The sequence below is a fragment of the Orcinus orca genome, chromosome 6 (assembly GCF_937001465.1).
Source record: "Orcinus orca chromosome 6, mOrcOrc1.1, whole genome shotgun sequence".
In the NCBI taxonomy this organism is placed as follows: domain Eukaryota; kingdom Metazoa; phylum Chordata; class Mammalia; order Artiodactyla; family Delphinidae; genus Orcinus; species Orcinus orca.
This window is the reverse complement of record NC_064564.1, coordinates 112,504,658-112,519,942: the sequence shown is the minus strand read 5'-3', so window position 1 is coordinate 112,519,942 and position 15,285 is coordinate 112,504,658. Positions and strand designations below refer to the sequence as shown.

At 50.4% G+C, this 15,285-nt stretch overlaps 1 protein-coding gene across 6 annotated transcripts in view; it reads right to left on the bottom strand.

Annotated features, from left to right (window-relative positions):
- Positions 1-15,285, bottom strand: part of GARNL3 (GTPase activating Rap/RanGAP domain like 3) — a 154,210-nt gene that overhangs the window by 1,944 nt on the left and 136,981 nt on the right. For 5 of the 6 annotated variants that reach the window (XM_049710718.1, XM_033427170.2, XM_012532807.3 and 2 more), the window contains 6 exons: positions 11,585-11,651; positions 6,374-6,481; positions 4,864-4,982; positions 2,438-2,576; positions 1,475-1,690; positions 98-224 (listed from right to left, as the gene is read on the bottom strand). In XM_049710718.1, the coding sequence (XP_049566675.1) occupies positions 98-224; positions 1,475-1,690; positions 2,438-2,576; positions 4,864-4,982; positions 6,374-6,481; positions 11,585-11,651 (776 nt within the window). Of the gene's footprint in view, positions 1-97; positions 225-1,474; positions 1,691-2,437; positions 2,577-3,128; positions 4,500-4,863; positions 4,983-6,373; positions 6,482-11,584; positions 11,652-15,285 lie in introns of those variants that run through there. The other variant, XR_007477733.1, reaches the window with a different exon arrangement.

Genomic DNA, 15,285 nt, shown 5'->3' with positions numbered 1-15,285 from the left:
GGCCTCCTCAGTCAGCAGGAAGGGCCCTGTGGCTGTCCTGTGACTTCAGGGGCCACCACCCTGAGAAGGGGCTGCTGGGGGCTGCGTCCCTCTTTACCTTTCGCTGCTAGTTGACCTCACTGTCCCTGGTTTAGGGCCTCCTTGGTTTTCTTCCACCCGCTTCCGGGCTTTTGACTTGGGCTTTGGTGCTCCTTCTGCCCTGGGTCCACCTTCATCGGAGAGGCCTGGATTGCAGGGGAGAATCACAGGTCAGAGGTCATTACCACAGGGCTGCCACAGAGACAGAAAATGCCCTTTTCCTCTTGGTTGGGTATTGGTACATTATTGGGATCGAGGCAGGAAGAATGATGATAAAGTCTATATTTTTAAATGGTTTTCTTGTTGTCTTGTTGGTAGAAGGTCTTTTTTCTTCTGATTAGAATGAATATATGTATTGGGAAAAAAAGAGTCAGAGGAGTTTAATGAAGGAGAGAAAATCTACAGTCCTACCACTGGAAACTGTAATTCTCCAGCTCAGAGATTCAATTTCTGAAAAGCACAGTGGTTTATATAACAGTAGTTGGCAGATCAAGCTTTCTGAGGGTATAGTGGGTTAAAAATAGCAACGCATATGTTTAAAAAGTGCCGTGGAAGGCACCAGCTTCTAAAACCAACTGCCTTTGCCAATGTCAAGGCCTGCCCTGTCAGGTGGTCCGAATCCCCTTCTCCAGTTGGTCAGGAAACATTACTGCAGGACAGGCATGTGCCAAGGCCAGCTGTCCTTGCAGTTTTATGCCGTGCAGATGCCAATTCAAGTTTTCAAACCAGTTCTTACTGGTTTGACATAACATTTCCATTTTTCCTCATTTTGTTTTCAAAATTCTGAACAAAAATCTTTATAACAGTCTAGCGTTTCCACAATCATCATGGTGCTTTATGCTTCTCTGGTCTGGTCTCCCACCTGTAAACTGAGAGAGGAGGGCACAGCAAAGATCTTACATCTCTACCATCCCCATAGAACTGCCCCACAGTCCAGGGGCTTTGAGAAGGATAACTGAACTGTACCACAGACGTGCAAGAAAACAAAGCATATGGGAAAAAAAAAACAACCCAAGTAAATTAAAATTTTGGATATACGAATGTGAAATGTTATCTGAGGACTTCAGGATATAAACCCTTCTGGACACTTTCCTAGGAAATTAGACATAGGTAGATACTTATGTTTAAAAAAGTCATATCAGACTAGACCTACTGTTTTACAAACTGCCCTTCCCCCGCGAACGTGGTTTGGGCACTTTCCACATCAATAAATACAGACGGACACATCACTGTCATTGGGTAAATGGGGTATAGTATCCCTCGGTGCAGGTGCGCTATAATTTCTCTATAATCCCTTATGAAAGTGCTCCTTGTTTTTGAGGACAGTTAACATCCACAGATAAAACCAGCGGCTATCTTTACAAACAGTGCAAACACAAGAATCGAGAGCCATTACCCAGCAGCTCCCTGCGGGTCCTGCTTGCTATCTCTTTGATCTCCATGCGGGACAGGGACAAGGAGTGAGTGACAGGAATGGCCGCGATGCCGATGCCGATGGAGGTGGGCGGGGTGATGACCTTGGAGACTAAGGGCGATTTCAGAGGCCGCTCGATGCTTCTGCCCACCAGGTTTCTGAGTGGAATCTTGTACAGATTTTTGGACTGAATCTCACCTGAAATAAGTGTTCGAAAAGAACATCAGAACTTTAAGAAGAGCTCATGTTATTCACAAGAGGATAATTCCTGGGTCCTCAACATAGTTAGCATGAAGGAAGAGTTTAGGTTGCAGGCTGACCTCCCAAGTCTCATTGGGGGCAATAAAGTGAGGGTGCCCGACGGCTCTGTTTTCTAAGGGCATCGTGTTCATGGGTAAATGGGGAAAAACGCACCCACTCCTGCTTACAGGAGAAAGGAGTCGACAAGAAAAGCACAGCTGTCCTGCTCGGGAGCTTCAAGCTCTCGTGACAACAAGCCATAGTGACGACTTATGTGGTGAGAAGTTAGGAAAAGCACGAGGCAGTAACCGCAACAAAGGCCTGCGGGCAGGGTTCAAGGGTGAAGCCAGGCAGAATGAAAGCTGGGTGCTGAGTAATGTGTGTGTATGACTATGTCCTTTAAGCTATAAAAACCTACTATATTGTTAACATCCCTGAAGGAAAGATAACTTGCTGGGGCAAGTTGGAATCTCTCTAGCCCTCAGCTCCCTTCTCCCCATTGCAACAACTGTTTTCATAATGGGATTTTTGGGGGGGGGCATTATCACAAGGTTTCTTAAGAATGCAACCACACTGCAAGTTTTTTTATGGCTTCAAATAGTGAGTTCCTTCGGCAGTAGTCACATGTCAGTATTTGACAATGAACTAGAGAAATCAGAATGGATCAAAACTATCTATCATAAGACAGTAAAAACTGGACTTCACCTTCCCCCAGGGAAGAAGGAAACACTGGAGTATCTCTGCCCGGGGGTGTCTGAGGAGAATTGTGGGCACTGGCCCCCTTGGAGCTGCCTCCGGATGAGACCTCGTTCACAGATGCGGTTGCTGTGAAGTATATATCCGACTAGAGAGAAAGAGAAGGCGTTACTGAGCCACCTGCTGTTACAGGCCCTGCACCCACCGGCCCTTCTGTCATCACTGCAGGGCCCCCAACTTCCCCCCCCCCCACTCGGGGACTGTGGTGCAGGAACGAGCCGGGGAAGCGGCTTCCAGCTCTGCACTCAGACGTTTCCTGAGCGCTCACCTCACCCACTTATCTGTTTGCTGATACACAATAGAAAAGAGTCAATTTCCCACACACCTGCTGCAAACACAGACACAACACACTCCCCCGACATGGATCTCGGGCACCTGGAGGTTAGAACTGGAGAGGGTTTGGGATTCAGTCAGACCATGTCACAGGTGGGGAAATGGGTTCTCATGATTCAGCAAATACTCAAGCACACCCTTGATGCGCTGGTTTTGGGGTAACGGTGGTGGTATGTGGACTCAGGGACACTGAGTTTCAGGGATTTTGCAAGCCGGCTGCTAAACACAGCCATTATTAAACTTAAATTATATTAAAAAACAAAGGAACTAAATATCAAAATTCAGCCATTCCTAATTATTTTACTACCTTGAGTATTCTCCAAGCTCTTGAGGTAATTTACATGAACACTGTCTTGGGCGGGTGGGGCGATGCTGTGTAACAGCGGCTCCTAACGCTGTGTTCCATCGTGTCACATGGGAAGCTTGAGATCAGTCATGGTGGGACTGTTTACACCATGGAAATCGGCAAATGCTACAAATCAGAGCTTGATTTGTTGTTTTGTTGATTGTCTAGACTTACAGTGATGAAGAAAATGTTAATAATGAAGATTAAAATTAAAAGTGTGTTGAATCTAATGCTAAAATTGAGAGAAGTTTTGGTTTAATGATTTGTACAAGAGTGAAAAATAGTTTAATAGATCACATATCAGATTTTTTAAAAATAAATTTATTTATTTATTTATTTTTGGCTGTGTTGGGTCTTCGTTGCTGTGCGTGGGCTTTTCTCTAGTTGCAGTGAGCGGGGGCTACTCTTCGTTGCGGCGCACAGGCTTCTCATTGCGGTGGCTTCTCTTGTTGCGGAGCAGGGCTCTAGGTGCACGGGCTTCAGTAGTTGTGGCACGTGGGCTCAGTAGTTGTGGCTCGCGGGCTCTAGAGCGCAGGCTCAATAGTTGTGGCGCACAGGCTCAACTGCTCTGCAGCATGTGGGATCTTCCCGGGCCAGGGCTCGAACCCGTGTCCCCTGCATTGGCAGGCAGATTCTTAATCACTGTGCCACCAGGGAAGCCCCACACATCAGATTTAATGACAACAAACTTGGAAAAAGAAGAACGGATGGAGATATAATTCCAACCATAAAATTGTGGTCGATCTGCAGCATTAGTTTGGCTACGGAGAAAGGAATTCAGCCAAAATTAACAAAAGCATTTTGTGAGAGCCAGTTGGCTAAATGGACTTTTAAGATAAAAGCATTGTATATTTTATTATTTGTAAATTGTAAGCTATTTACATTTTATAATCCGTAAAATTTGTAATCAACTGATGTCCATATATGTGTGTGTATACATACACACACCCATTTTCCAGAGGGCTGGTGGTAGTTACACACTTACCAGCACCCCATTGGCGCTACGTTAGTGAATAAGATGCTCAGTCTCTGCTCTCACAGAACTGTCAGTGCAGTGGGGAAAGTACGCAGTCACCCACCACCAAATGTGATGCAGGTCAGGATGGAAAAGTGCTCCAGGCGTGCAGCAGGCACCAGCCTGGCCTGGCGAGCCAGGGAGAGGGTGTGGGGCTGACTTGGGGGAGGGGACTAGAACAAGACCTGCTGGATTATGCGCCAGGAGTAGAAGACAGCTTGGAAGATAGTCGTTCCTGCATCCTTCGGTTTTGGTCACATTCTGTTACCAGACGTGAATTAGTCTGTCAGCCATAGTTTGTGGGACACAAATTCAAACTGAGGACAGACAGCAGCAAAGGAAGAAAGGAACATTGCAAGCTCTTACTTTTCTAGACTTGGCCTCTTCTTCAGGGCAATAGGGACCCAGGCTTTGATGGGGGGTCTCTCTTTTCAGCTGGGCGCTCCCCAACTGCCACCAGCACCGACGAGTCTCTTAACACTAAGGAGGCCGTTTTGAAGCCCAAGGGGACTCACACAGGAAAACCCAACCCATGAGCCTGTTTTCAGCTTTCTCATCTCAACACTCACGAGGTGTTGGCATGTCAGCCTCACCATGAACATGTCTGCGCCCGCCTGAAACCTCATGGTGCTGGGGGTGCCCAAAGCCCCTCACACAGAAATAAAACCCAGTTCTACTCACCCTGGAGGCCACGAGCTGCAGCTGAGGCACGACGGCCGTGTGGACCAGGTTCCCGTTCACCACCAGGCGGATCTCCATGGAGTCGGTGGTGAAGGCCAGCAGGTAGGGAAATGCACAGACTGCAAGGCAATGGGGCGTCAGCTCCCCGCCTGTGCCTGCGGCTGTGGAGCTGCCAGGACCCTCTCACATCCCCCTTGCTTCTCCGGCAACTCCCATCTCTCCCCTTCCTCTGGCTGCTTCTCTTCTTCCTTCACGGGTGCATATCCCCCAATTCCAGGAAAGCCTGCCTTAGCTGCCAAGCTTCTGCCCAGTGACGTGTGCACTGTCCCAGCTTCTCCCTGTGCCCTTCTCCTGCTGCAGTCCTGTACCCGATCTTCCGGGGGCGCACCGCCCACCCAGGCCCTGGAGACCTTCCCCCTATGGTCCAGACTGCAGGTTGACATGGCCTTCGCACATGCCTTCCACCCGGGAACCTAGCCTTTACTCCTTCTTCATTCCCTGTCTCTGGGTCACCCTCCCCTATGCTCCTCCTGTCTGTCTGGGCAGGGACTGCCCCTCACAGTGTCCCTCGGGTTCAGTGGGTTTGCTGAGTTATTTGTTAAACGTTGGCCTCTCTTCTTGAGATCTTTTTAATGACTTCCAGGTGCCATAGCTGCCCCAGTGGCCCTGTGAGCCCACCTTTGTCTTTTTTACCGGCCACTTCGCACTCTCTCCTTCACGCTGGCCCGCTCCCTCTACCCTCTCTCCTTGGCGACTCATCCGTTCTCTTGGCTTCACCTTGACTCTTCCTACCACACCCACGCCTCTAGCCTTGATCTCTCAAGTGGGCCCCCGGTGCAGTGCCGTGGCTCAGACCTGAGAGCCGTTTCCAACCCTTCCCTCCCTTTTTTACCATAACTAATCTGCCTCTGAGCCGACCCCATCCTCCGAGTGTCTGGATCCATTCCTCTGCTCTCCTCTCAAAACTCTATCATGTTTACCTATCAACAAAGCCTTCTACTCTGAGGAGAACAGTGCTAGGATTCTTGGCTCTGATCTGACTCTCCCCAGGCAGATGCCCAGCTGCGGATCTTGAATCACAGAAACGAAGCACCGCCACTCGCGTCCTGAGTTTTCAGTGGCAGGCAAAGTGCCTGGGTTTCTGTAATTCTAGACGTTCAAGCTTCAAAATGTATAAAAAGGACGCCAAGTGCACTGTGCTCCTCCCCCAAGCCTGTCAGAGTTTTAAGGCTGGAGATCTTCCTCAAGATCTACTGAAACTGATATATAATTGCTCTCAAATGCTCACATGCTCAGGCACTGAGAAGACCTGGGAGGAACAGTGGAAGACAATAGTCCCCAAAGGGGAACAAAATGAAAAACAATTAAAGAAGAAGGCTTTGAGTACTCACTATACTCACATAATTCGTAGCAATTTAGCGGTAAGCCAGTGAGTTTGCCTACATAGGATGGAACAGTTCAGATATGTCTATTGAGCGGGAAAGAACATGATGATAAAGGGTTTCCTTACCAATCGCACAGGGAGCCTGGTTCCAACAGAACTGGAAATCTGATGCAGAGGGTTGAACCAAAAAAGAGCCACCATTAAACGGGCAAACCTTTTTATAGATGCAACTGTCTGCAACGAAACAAGAGCGATTCATTTTTGTTAGAGACAACACTCAGGTAGCCATAATTAGATACATGAGAAACAGGCCACAAGAATAGCATCCTATCTGCTCGTTCTTTATGAAAGCCAGGACGAATATCGCCATGATGCCAGATTCTCAGGCGCAGGAGGCAGTCTGAGCCAGAGTAATGTTTCTGCTACAAGTCATCATAGCTGCCGTTTTTGGAGAATTTACTATCAGCCAGGCACTGAGCTTTAAAACATTCTTCCGTTTAATCTGTACAAACTTATGAAGTAGATGCTATTATTACACTCATTTTACAGATGAGAAAATTGAGGCAAAGAGCAGCGAAGTAGCTTGTCCACAGCCTCACAAGTGCCACTTGGGAGAGAACCAGGTTGGCTTGACTGCAGAGAAGAAGGGACACTTGAAGGCAGCCCCTGGATGGAGGAAGGCCTCCTACAAGGGGATCACGCTCTGAGCCTCACTCAGTAGGACGTGTGTGATGGGAGCTGTACACCACTCCCCCAACATTTTATTATGAACATTTGAAGCCATGTGCCTGTATCACCTTGGTGAATCTGAGCCAGCATTAGATTAAGGCCAGGTTAATTCAGTTACCCAGTTCCTGGCTTGCTCCGAGCTCTAAACACAAGTCCAGGTGGTTCAGACCCTCTTCGAGTGAGAAAGGTCACATAGAAACAAAGGCCCCTTTTATTCCAGAAGCCCATCACGTTTTAGCCATACAATCTTATTTTTAAAAACAGCCTTACTGAGATGTAATTTATATACCATAAAATTCATCCATTTTAAGCATTCAAGTCAATGAACTGTAGTATGTTTATAGAGGTGTACAACATCACAATCTGATTTTATAACATTTTCATCACCCTTATAAAGAAACATCACACCCATGAAGCAGTCTCTTGCCATTCCTAGTGTGAGAATCGACAGCTGTGGCCCCTCTGTGAGAGGGCAGAGGTCATGGAGCCAGAGCTGCTGCCGCTGCCCACTGCGATGTGGGGCTAGGCTGGGGATGACCACCGCTGGCCCACCTGAAGCTTCGGGTCTCCTTTGATGTGACCACTGTGCCTTGTCAAGCAGTTAACTTATACTGTCTCATCCCTGTTCTTCTAACAGAGTGAGTTATCGGGACAGAAAAACTCACCAGAGTCAGTTCTGTTTTTGCTACAGTGGACTCACTAGGGGAGAAAAAGCATCCTCATTCTCAGCTAAAGACCTCGCTCCCTGAGAAAACGAGCACTCAGGAAGGACACCCGGATCTCCCAGCAGCGGCTCCCCCAGCTGCTGTGTCCTGCCCACAACTCTGGATGCCGTGGGGTGCAGCTCACCCCCTCTCCACTCTGGCCCGCGGCTTTTGCCCCCTCAGGGACTTCTCCCCTCTGTCCTGCACAGCAGTTTCCCCTTCTCCATCGGATCTTTCCCGACAGCCTTACACATGCTGTTTATTCCACCTTTAAGAAAACAAAATCCTTGGCCTCTCTTCCTCCTCTAGCTGTTACACTCTTCCTTATTCTTCTTCCCTTAAAGCAAAATTCTTTGGAAGACTTGTCTGGACTCCCTGGCTCTACTTCCTCTTTCCCAATCTCTCCTGACCTGTGCAATCAGGCTTTTGTCCCCACTTCTTCCCCAGAGACACCTGCTCTTGTCAAGTTTCCTAGTGGCCTTGTAAAGCCAAGCGCCACCTCAGACCCGATCTGCCAAAGGCAGACGGCACAGCGGGTCACCATCCCTTCAACACTGCCTCTCAGGGCCTCACCCCACTTTCTCCTGTCCTTCCAGCCACTCCTCAGTCTACTTTGCTGGTTCCTCCTGTCTCTCCCCGCTTCCCAGTGGGTGATCTCTTTAGTCTCAGGACCCTAAAGGTCACTTGCCTGCTAATGACCCCCAGGGAGCCCTCTCCGGAGCCCGCACTTGAACCAGGTGATCGCTCACTGTCTGCACTGGGATATCTCAGAGGTGCTGATGGGTCATAACTGGACTTTTGATCTTTCTCCCCAGACTTGCTCTTCTAAAAGCCCCCCTCATCTCCGTAAATGGCATTCTCTGTTCTCCCAGCTGCTCACGTCCCCAGATGGCAGTCCTCCTTTTCTCTTCCCCTCACAGCCACACTTTATTCACCGCACGTTATCTTGGTTCTCACGTGCAAAGCACATCTAGGACCTGACCACTGCTCAGCGCCTCCCCTGCGGCGGTCCTGGTCCAAGCCCCTGGCGTGCTCGTCCGATGAGCGCAGTCCCCGCCCTTCCCGCTTCCACACCACGGCGGGGGTGGAGCCGCTTTCCTCTTCCAGACCCGTCGCCCCTCTGCTCAAAAGGCTCCAGTTGCTCACCAGGGTGCAACGCAAAGACCTTTCACCTACCAGGCCCTGCTGGAGTCTGGTCCTCTTTGCCGATGTCATTTTTATCCACTTGCACCCTCGCTCACTCTGTTATGAGTCATCTTGAGGTCATCACGGGTCATCTTGGGGTCACCCTGACCGTACTGGAGTGTTCCTCCTCAAGGTCTTTACACCTGCCCTCATCCCTGCCTGAAACACTCACCCTGATACCTTCATGTTCAACACTCAGTCCTGATACCTGGACTCCGTTTGGGTCTTCGGTCCTCGCCCCTCTTCCAGCGAGGCCTGCCTTCCTCACCCTCTGTAAGTGGTGACCGGTGACCCGCACACCCCACTCCTGCCCAGTCCGGCCCCTCTTCCGGCCCCTCTTCCCCCTTCATTTCCCCTTAGCACCATTTAACAAACTGCATGTGTTTCTTATTTATCTTGTTAATTGTCTACCTGCTCTCTTTAAAATGTAAACTCCACCTGATGGCTGGATTTGTGCTTATATTCACTGCTGAAACCCCTAGATATCGGAAGCGCTGGGTAAAGATTTGCTGAATGAATGAACGACTCAGGAAGGACACAGCAGCCTTGTGTTTCTAGAGGCCCAGGTCCCTTACACACATCCCCTCTCCTCTCCCCTGTCCCACCTCTACTCCCACTAGGGGAGAGCAACCTGCTGGGGGCTTTGAGGGGCTGGGCTGGAGGAGACACTGGCCCCTGAGCACAGAGCCTCCTGGACAGGTCGGGTGGCTGTGTTGTGCCTGGGAGGCCAGACCCGGCCTCCGCCTGCCTCAGAGGGGGTCACGCGGGCCTGGAGGAGGCGACCGGACTGCAGTCCATAGGCGTCCCCCACCGGCCCCCCGTGCTTTCCAATGGATAAGCCCCAGGGAAGCAGAGGGCGCTCCCTTCCAATAACCAGTGCTGGTGGTCTCTGCACCCGAGGGGAGGGGCCTCCAAATTAGACTGAACTGATTCAGAAAAGGAAGCAAAGCTGATTCTCGAACCCCAGAGCTGTGCAGCCTGTTCACACCCATGAACTGGCGCCCATGCCTGCTGTTCCCTGAAGCGTGAGCTCACTGTGTCCCTGGCAGGGCCTTTCACTGTTGTGTCTCGAGAGCCCGACACGGGCCTGGCACAGAGAGGGCCGTCCCTTGTGGTTAAAAAGAGCCGCCTGAACGGGGGCTGGTGCGGGGGCAGGAGTCTAAGAAAGTCACTGCCTGGGAAGCAGTTCAGAATCTATGACTTCCCTCCTTTGACTTTCCCCATCCAGCTGGTGGGGAACAGTGTATAGGTTCTAATTTTAAAACAAATTTCTCTGAAGAAAAGTCCCTTTCTGCATGTAGAAAAGTTTTTAACTTATCTGAGATAAAAATTTCTCTATAGAAAACTCTGGAAGTTATATTTTAGAAAGGAGCAGACATATGATAAAAATCAGCTTCAAATTTGAGAAAGGTTTAGACAGATCTGTGGATAAAATATCCTAAAAGAGTGAGTTATTGGTGAAGATCTTTCCTTGTGACTACCTTCTCCTGATTCCCCATAAATCTCGAATTTTGAAAGAGGATGTTTATCAAACAAACTTCTCTACTGAAAATTACCATACTTACTAATCAAAGATTAATTAATCAAAATATCTGCCCCATGTGATATAACCAGCATCACCACTCTAAATCGATACAATTCTAGGCTGAAAAAAAAAATTTTATTGTTTTAGTTAGACTGGGCAGGCTTATATTATCCGGAAAATATCTTACTACCTTTGCCTTAAAAAGATCCTTTTGGGCTTCCCTGGTGGTGCAGTGGTTGAGAATCTGCCTGCTAATGCAGGGGACACGGGTTCGAGCCCTGGTCTAGGAAGATCCCTACATGCCGCAGAGCAACTAGGCCCGTGAGCCACAACTACTCAGCCTGCGCGTCTGGAGACTGTATTCTGCGACAAGAGAGGTGTGATAGTGAGAGGCCCGTGCACCGCAATGAAGAGTGGCCCCCACTTGCCACAACTAGAGAAGGCCCTCGCACAGAAACAAAGACCCAACACAGCAAAAATAAATAAATTAATTAATAAACTCCTACCCTCCTACATCTAAAAAAAGGAAAAAAAAGATCCTTTTTATTGTAGTATCACATTAGCTTTTGAAATGCTGAAAATCCTTGAAGACCCTATTTGATATCTTTGGTCTGCCTGAAACCCACCTGCCACCTGACCCAAACTAACCCAGCTGAGGCCGGGTACGCCAGGTTGAGGCTGATTTCATTAACACCCGAGAAATACCAAAAAGGGCAAGAGTAACTGTGGTTAAAATTTGGGGCACTGGAGTCAAGAGGGCCCCAAATGTGAACCTGGTCTCTGCCATTTGTAGCTGCACAATCTTGAGAAAGTCCGTTCACCGCTCCAGGCCTCAGGAGACCTATCTCCCTCCAGATGACAGATAGTAACAGAAAAGGTCAATGGAACGGTGACTGAGGGGGGTGAAGCACAGCGCGTGGCACACAGTAAGGGCTGCCTAGATGGAAGCCACTGCTATCACTCCCACGTCCCGGAGACACCCCTAGGCGGCCCCTGCACCGTCTTACCAGGAGGTCTGGCGTATTGGGAGATCCAGGCAGGAAGGCAATTTTTAGATATGCCCTGGAGTGGAATTAAGGACCCAGGAACGATACATCAGGTAAATCTAAAGCTAAGTCCCTTTAAATTGTCCAGAAAAAAAAAACAAAACAGTTGATTTTAGCAAATAGAAATCAAAACACATCCTTTACTTACAGTTGTAACACAGGAGCAGACCGGCTTCCCCGTCTTCGTACACATCAATAGCTGCAACGAAATTAACCTGCAATGAGAATGGGCAATGGTAGTGGGCAGGCTGGACACTGACACTATGAAAAGACTTTCTCAAGTTATGGCTTTCTGTAAACTCAGGCACTGGGGGGCGTTCCCACCTCACCAGCACCCACAATGCCACATGGGTGGCCACGACTGCGGTCCACGGGGACTTTCGCACCCTCTTTTCCCACGCTTTGAGAAGCTCTGTAGGCGGACATCTCCACTCTCTATAGACAGGCCTCTTATTTACACAGTGGGCTCAGTCCACAAAAGCTTTTCACATGGGTTATTTGTTTCACTCTCACATCAACCCCTAAAGTACGTGGCATTGCTCCCATTTTACAGAAGAGGAAAGTGAGGCTCAGAGAGGTGCAGTCGCTCTAGTGCCTCAGGTAGAAGGGTGCTCCAGCCAAGATCTGAACCGGGTCCCCGGTTCTTTTCCAAGCTTAACACCCCTGCACTTCGGCCACTTCCTCCTGCTTCAAACACAATCTCTGAATCTCAGGATCACCGTGTCTGCACTTCTCTTCTCTCTCCTTCACTTCCAGGGAGGCGGCATGACACGATGCAGAGAGTGTCGGAAGCCCTAGCTCTGTGGCCTGGGCGAGCTCTTCTTCTCCGGCCTCCGTTTCTGCTTTTGAGAAGACCGTTCTCAACCTGATAGTGTCCTTGGCCCCTCTTGAGCTTCAAAACTCTGACCCTGTAAAAATCTCCTGCTTCTTTCGTTGCCTCACTTGTCTTCTCAGCCCTTGTAGTCTGTCCTCCTGCACCACCAGGGACACTGCCCTCTCTGAGCACCACGAAGATTTCCTTCTCCCCAGCCTGGAGGTCTTTGGCCATGGCTCATCTCTCCATCCAGAGATCCGCAGCCTCTGACATGGGACGTCTCCTCCCTCCCGCCCTCTCTCCCACTTCAGATTATTCTTCCATTTCTTGGCTCTTCTCTCATTTAGAAAAATCCCCACATTTATAGCTTCAGATTTTACTCTGCTCAAAATCTCTAGATCTACAACCTCAGGCACACATTCTCCTCAGAGCTCCAGCCCATATTCCTAAGTCTTTTGTCTCAAACGCAACAGGTTCCATACCCAGGAACGCAGGAGGCAGCGTAGGGGAACAGATGGGAGCATGACGCTGGTCAGACAGCCCCGAGCTGCAATCCTGCCTGTACCACTCGCTGCCTCTGTGGCTTGTCGCAAGTGGCTTAACTTCTGGCCCCAGGTCTTCACCTGTGAACCGCTGTAACGGTAGTCCTGACTCTGCTGGATCATCGTGAGAATTCCATGAAACAAGGCACACGTTTTTGCACAGGGCCTGATACATAATCAGCACTCCAGGAGGCTACTATCTTTATGTCGCACATGGCTAGCTGCCTTCTAAGCCTCCTGCTTGCTGTTAGCAGAGCTAGCCCCAAAGCCTGGGCGGCTCCCCTTCTCACCCAAGTCCAGCAGCATCCTCTTCTGTGTCTCACCCCCTGCTGCGCCCCAGGCTAGGCCTGACCTCTCCAGCAGGGGTGCGTGTCCTTGTCTCCCTCTGGCCCAGCTCTCTCCAGCCCCTTCCAGTCTCTGAGCTGCCCAGCACTGCACTGGGGCCCCTTCGCACCCCAGGCCCTCCTCCTCACTGCTCTCTCCCCAATGCAGCCTTCTCCTCTAAACGGTCTCACGACTGTGCTGAAGCCCCGCTGGCCACCCTCAGCCAGGGCCTCTGCCTTGTGTCTGGCAAGTCCCTGCAATGGAACCCCGGCCCATCTCCCACCCGGTATCACCTGGCATTGTGCTAGATGCCATCAAGCACACAGACATGAAAGGGCGGGTCTCAGCCCTTAAGAAAAAGTCAGAAAAGCATACAGGCACACAAAGCATGGTGTAATGGGGCCAAGGCCAGAACCAAGAGTTGTGGGGCTCCGTGGGGGTGGGAGACGGCGAGGCTCCGAGGTCAAGGGTGCTGATTCTGGGATCAGAGAGACCTGGGGGAAAATCCCAAATCCTTCCTCTGCTGCTGTAGGTCGCAGCCCTCATTTTTAATTATCTGCATGACGTGCGCTGCTGCCCGGTGTCCCCTGCTTGTTGGTTCGTCTGCTGGCACTCTCCTCCCCACCGGATCTCAGCGCCATGAAGCAGAGGCCTTGCCGACCCGCTCACGTGACATCCTCAGCACCTGGATCAGGGCCTGTCGAGTGGCAGGAGCAGAGTACGTCCTTCTCGAACGCACGACCGGGTCAATGAAACCCCAACTCTGCCACTTGAGAGGAGCGGGTACCTAGGTCAGTGGTTGAACCTCTCGGAACCTCAGCGTCGTCATGTGTAAAATGGGAGATACTGGAACATCCACTCCTGTAGGGGCTGACGATTCCGTGAGGTCATGCAGGGCCTGGTACTTGGTAAACGCTCTATAATGTCAGCTGGTGGCACTATTTAGCTATGGAACCAGCACCAGTGGGGTACATCACGGGAGGGAACAGCCCTTGAGCCCCCTCGGCCCTGGAGGGAACCCTCCCATCCCCAGCACTTTGACTTAAGAATCACTTCCTCCTCAGGTGTCCCCGTACTTGTCAGTTAGATGACACTTATCTCAGCTAGAGGCTTCGAGCCCTAGAGGGTGTGGCTGTCTGCTCTGCCAGGCTGTGCACTTCCTGAGGGGAGTGGCCAAGGGCTGCCAGCTTTGCAGCCTGGACCTGCTCTCCCCATCACGCTCTGTGACGAGGCTGTGGATGCCACAGGCTGGGTTTAAGGGCACGGCCTTGGGAGCAGGCAGCCTGGGTTCAAGTCCTGCCCCTGCTACTTACTAGCTGTGTGGCTTGGGGTTAATGTGGCTCCTCCTTTCGGAGCCTCAGTTTCCTTTCCTGCAGAAACGGGGAAGTGAACAGCACATTCCTGTCAAGGCTATGGGGCCAAAATTCAGGGACAGAGACCACAGCATGGACTCAACCACTCCTTCCTCAGGTCCCCCATTGCATTTCGTCAGACTTTATTAACACTTAGCAAGGTGAGGCCAGGTTCGTGTATGCATGTTCCATATACATACAGATGTTGATACAGGTGTCGGCTCCCAGGACAGGGGGGCGGGGGGTGGGCGCTGGCAGGAGTCATTCCTGCAGCAGTTTCTTGACCAGGCGAGGACCTGAGAATTAACTAGGGAGCTTTTAAAAGATACGTATTCTGGGTTCTCGCTCCTAGACATCTAGATATAGTAGGTCTAGGGTAGGACATAGGCACTGGCTTTTTATTTTTTCCTTGATTAAAAATAGTTCATTTGGGCTTCCCTGGTGGCGCAGTGATTGCGAGTCCAACTGCCGATGCAGGGGAAACAGGTTCGTGCCCCGGTCCGGGAAGATCCCACATGCTGCGGAGCTGCTAGGCCCGTGAGCCATGGCCACTGAGCCTGCACGTCTGGAGCCTGTGCTCCACAACGGGAGAGGCCAAAACAGTGAGAGGCCCACGTACCGCACAAAAAAAAAAAAAAAAAAAGAAAGTTCATTTTATTGGCATTTAAAAATAATAAAAGTCATATGTGGTGGTTGTGAAACTTCAAAACACACACTTGTAACAAGTGGAAGAGGTCACCACTGTGAGGTCAGTGTCCAGCCTTCCCACGTGATTCCGGGGTGAGCTCTCAATGGAGCCCAGCTGGGGTCTGGGCAG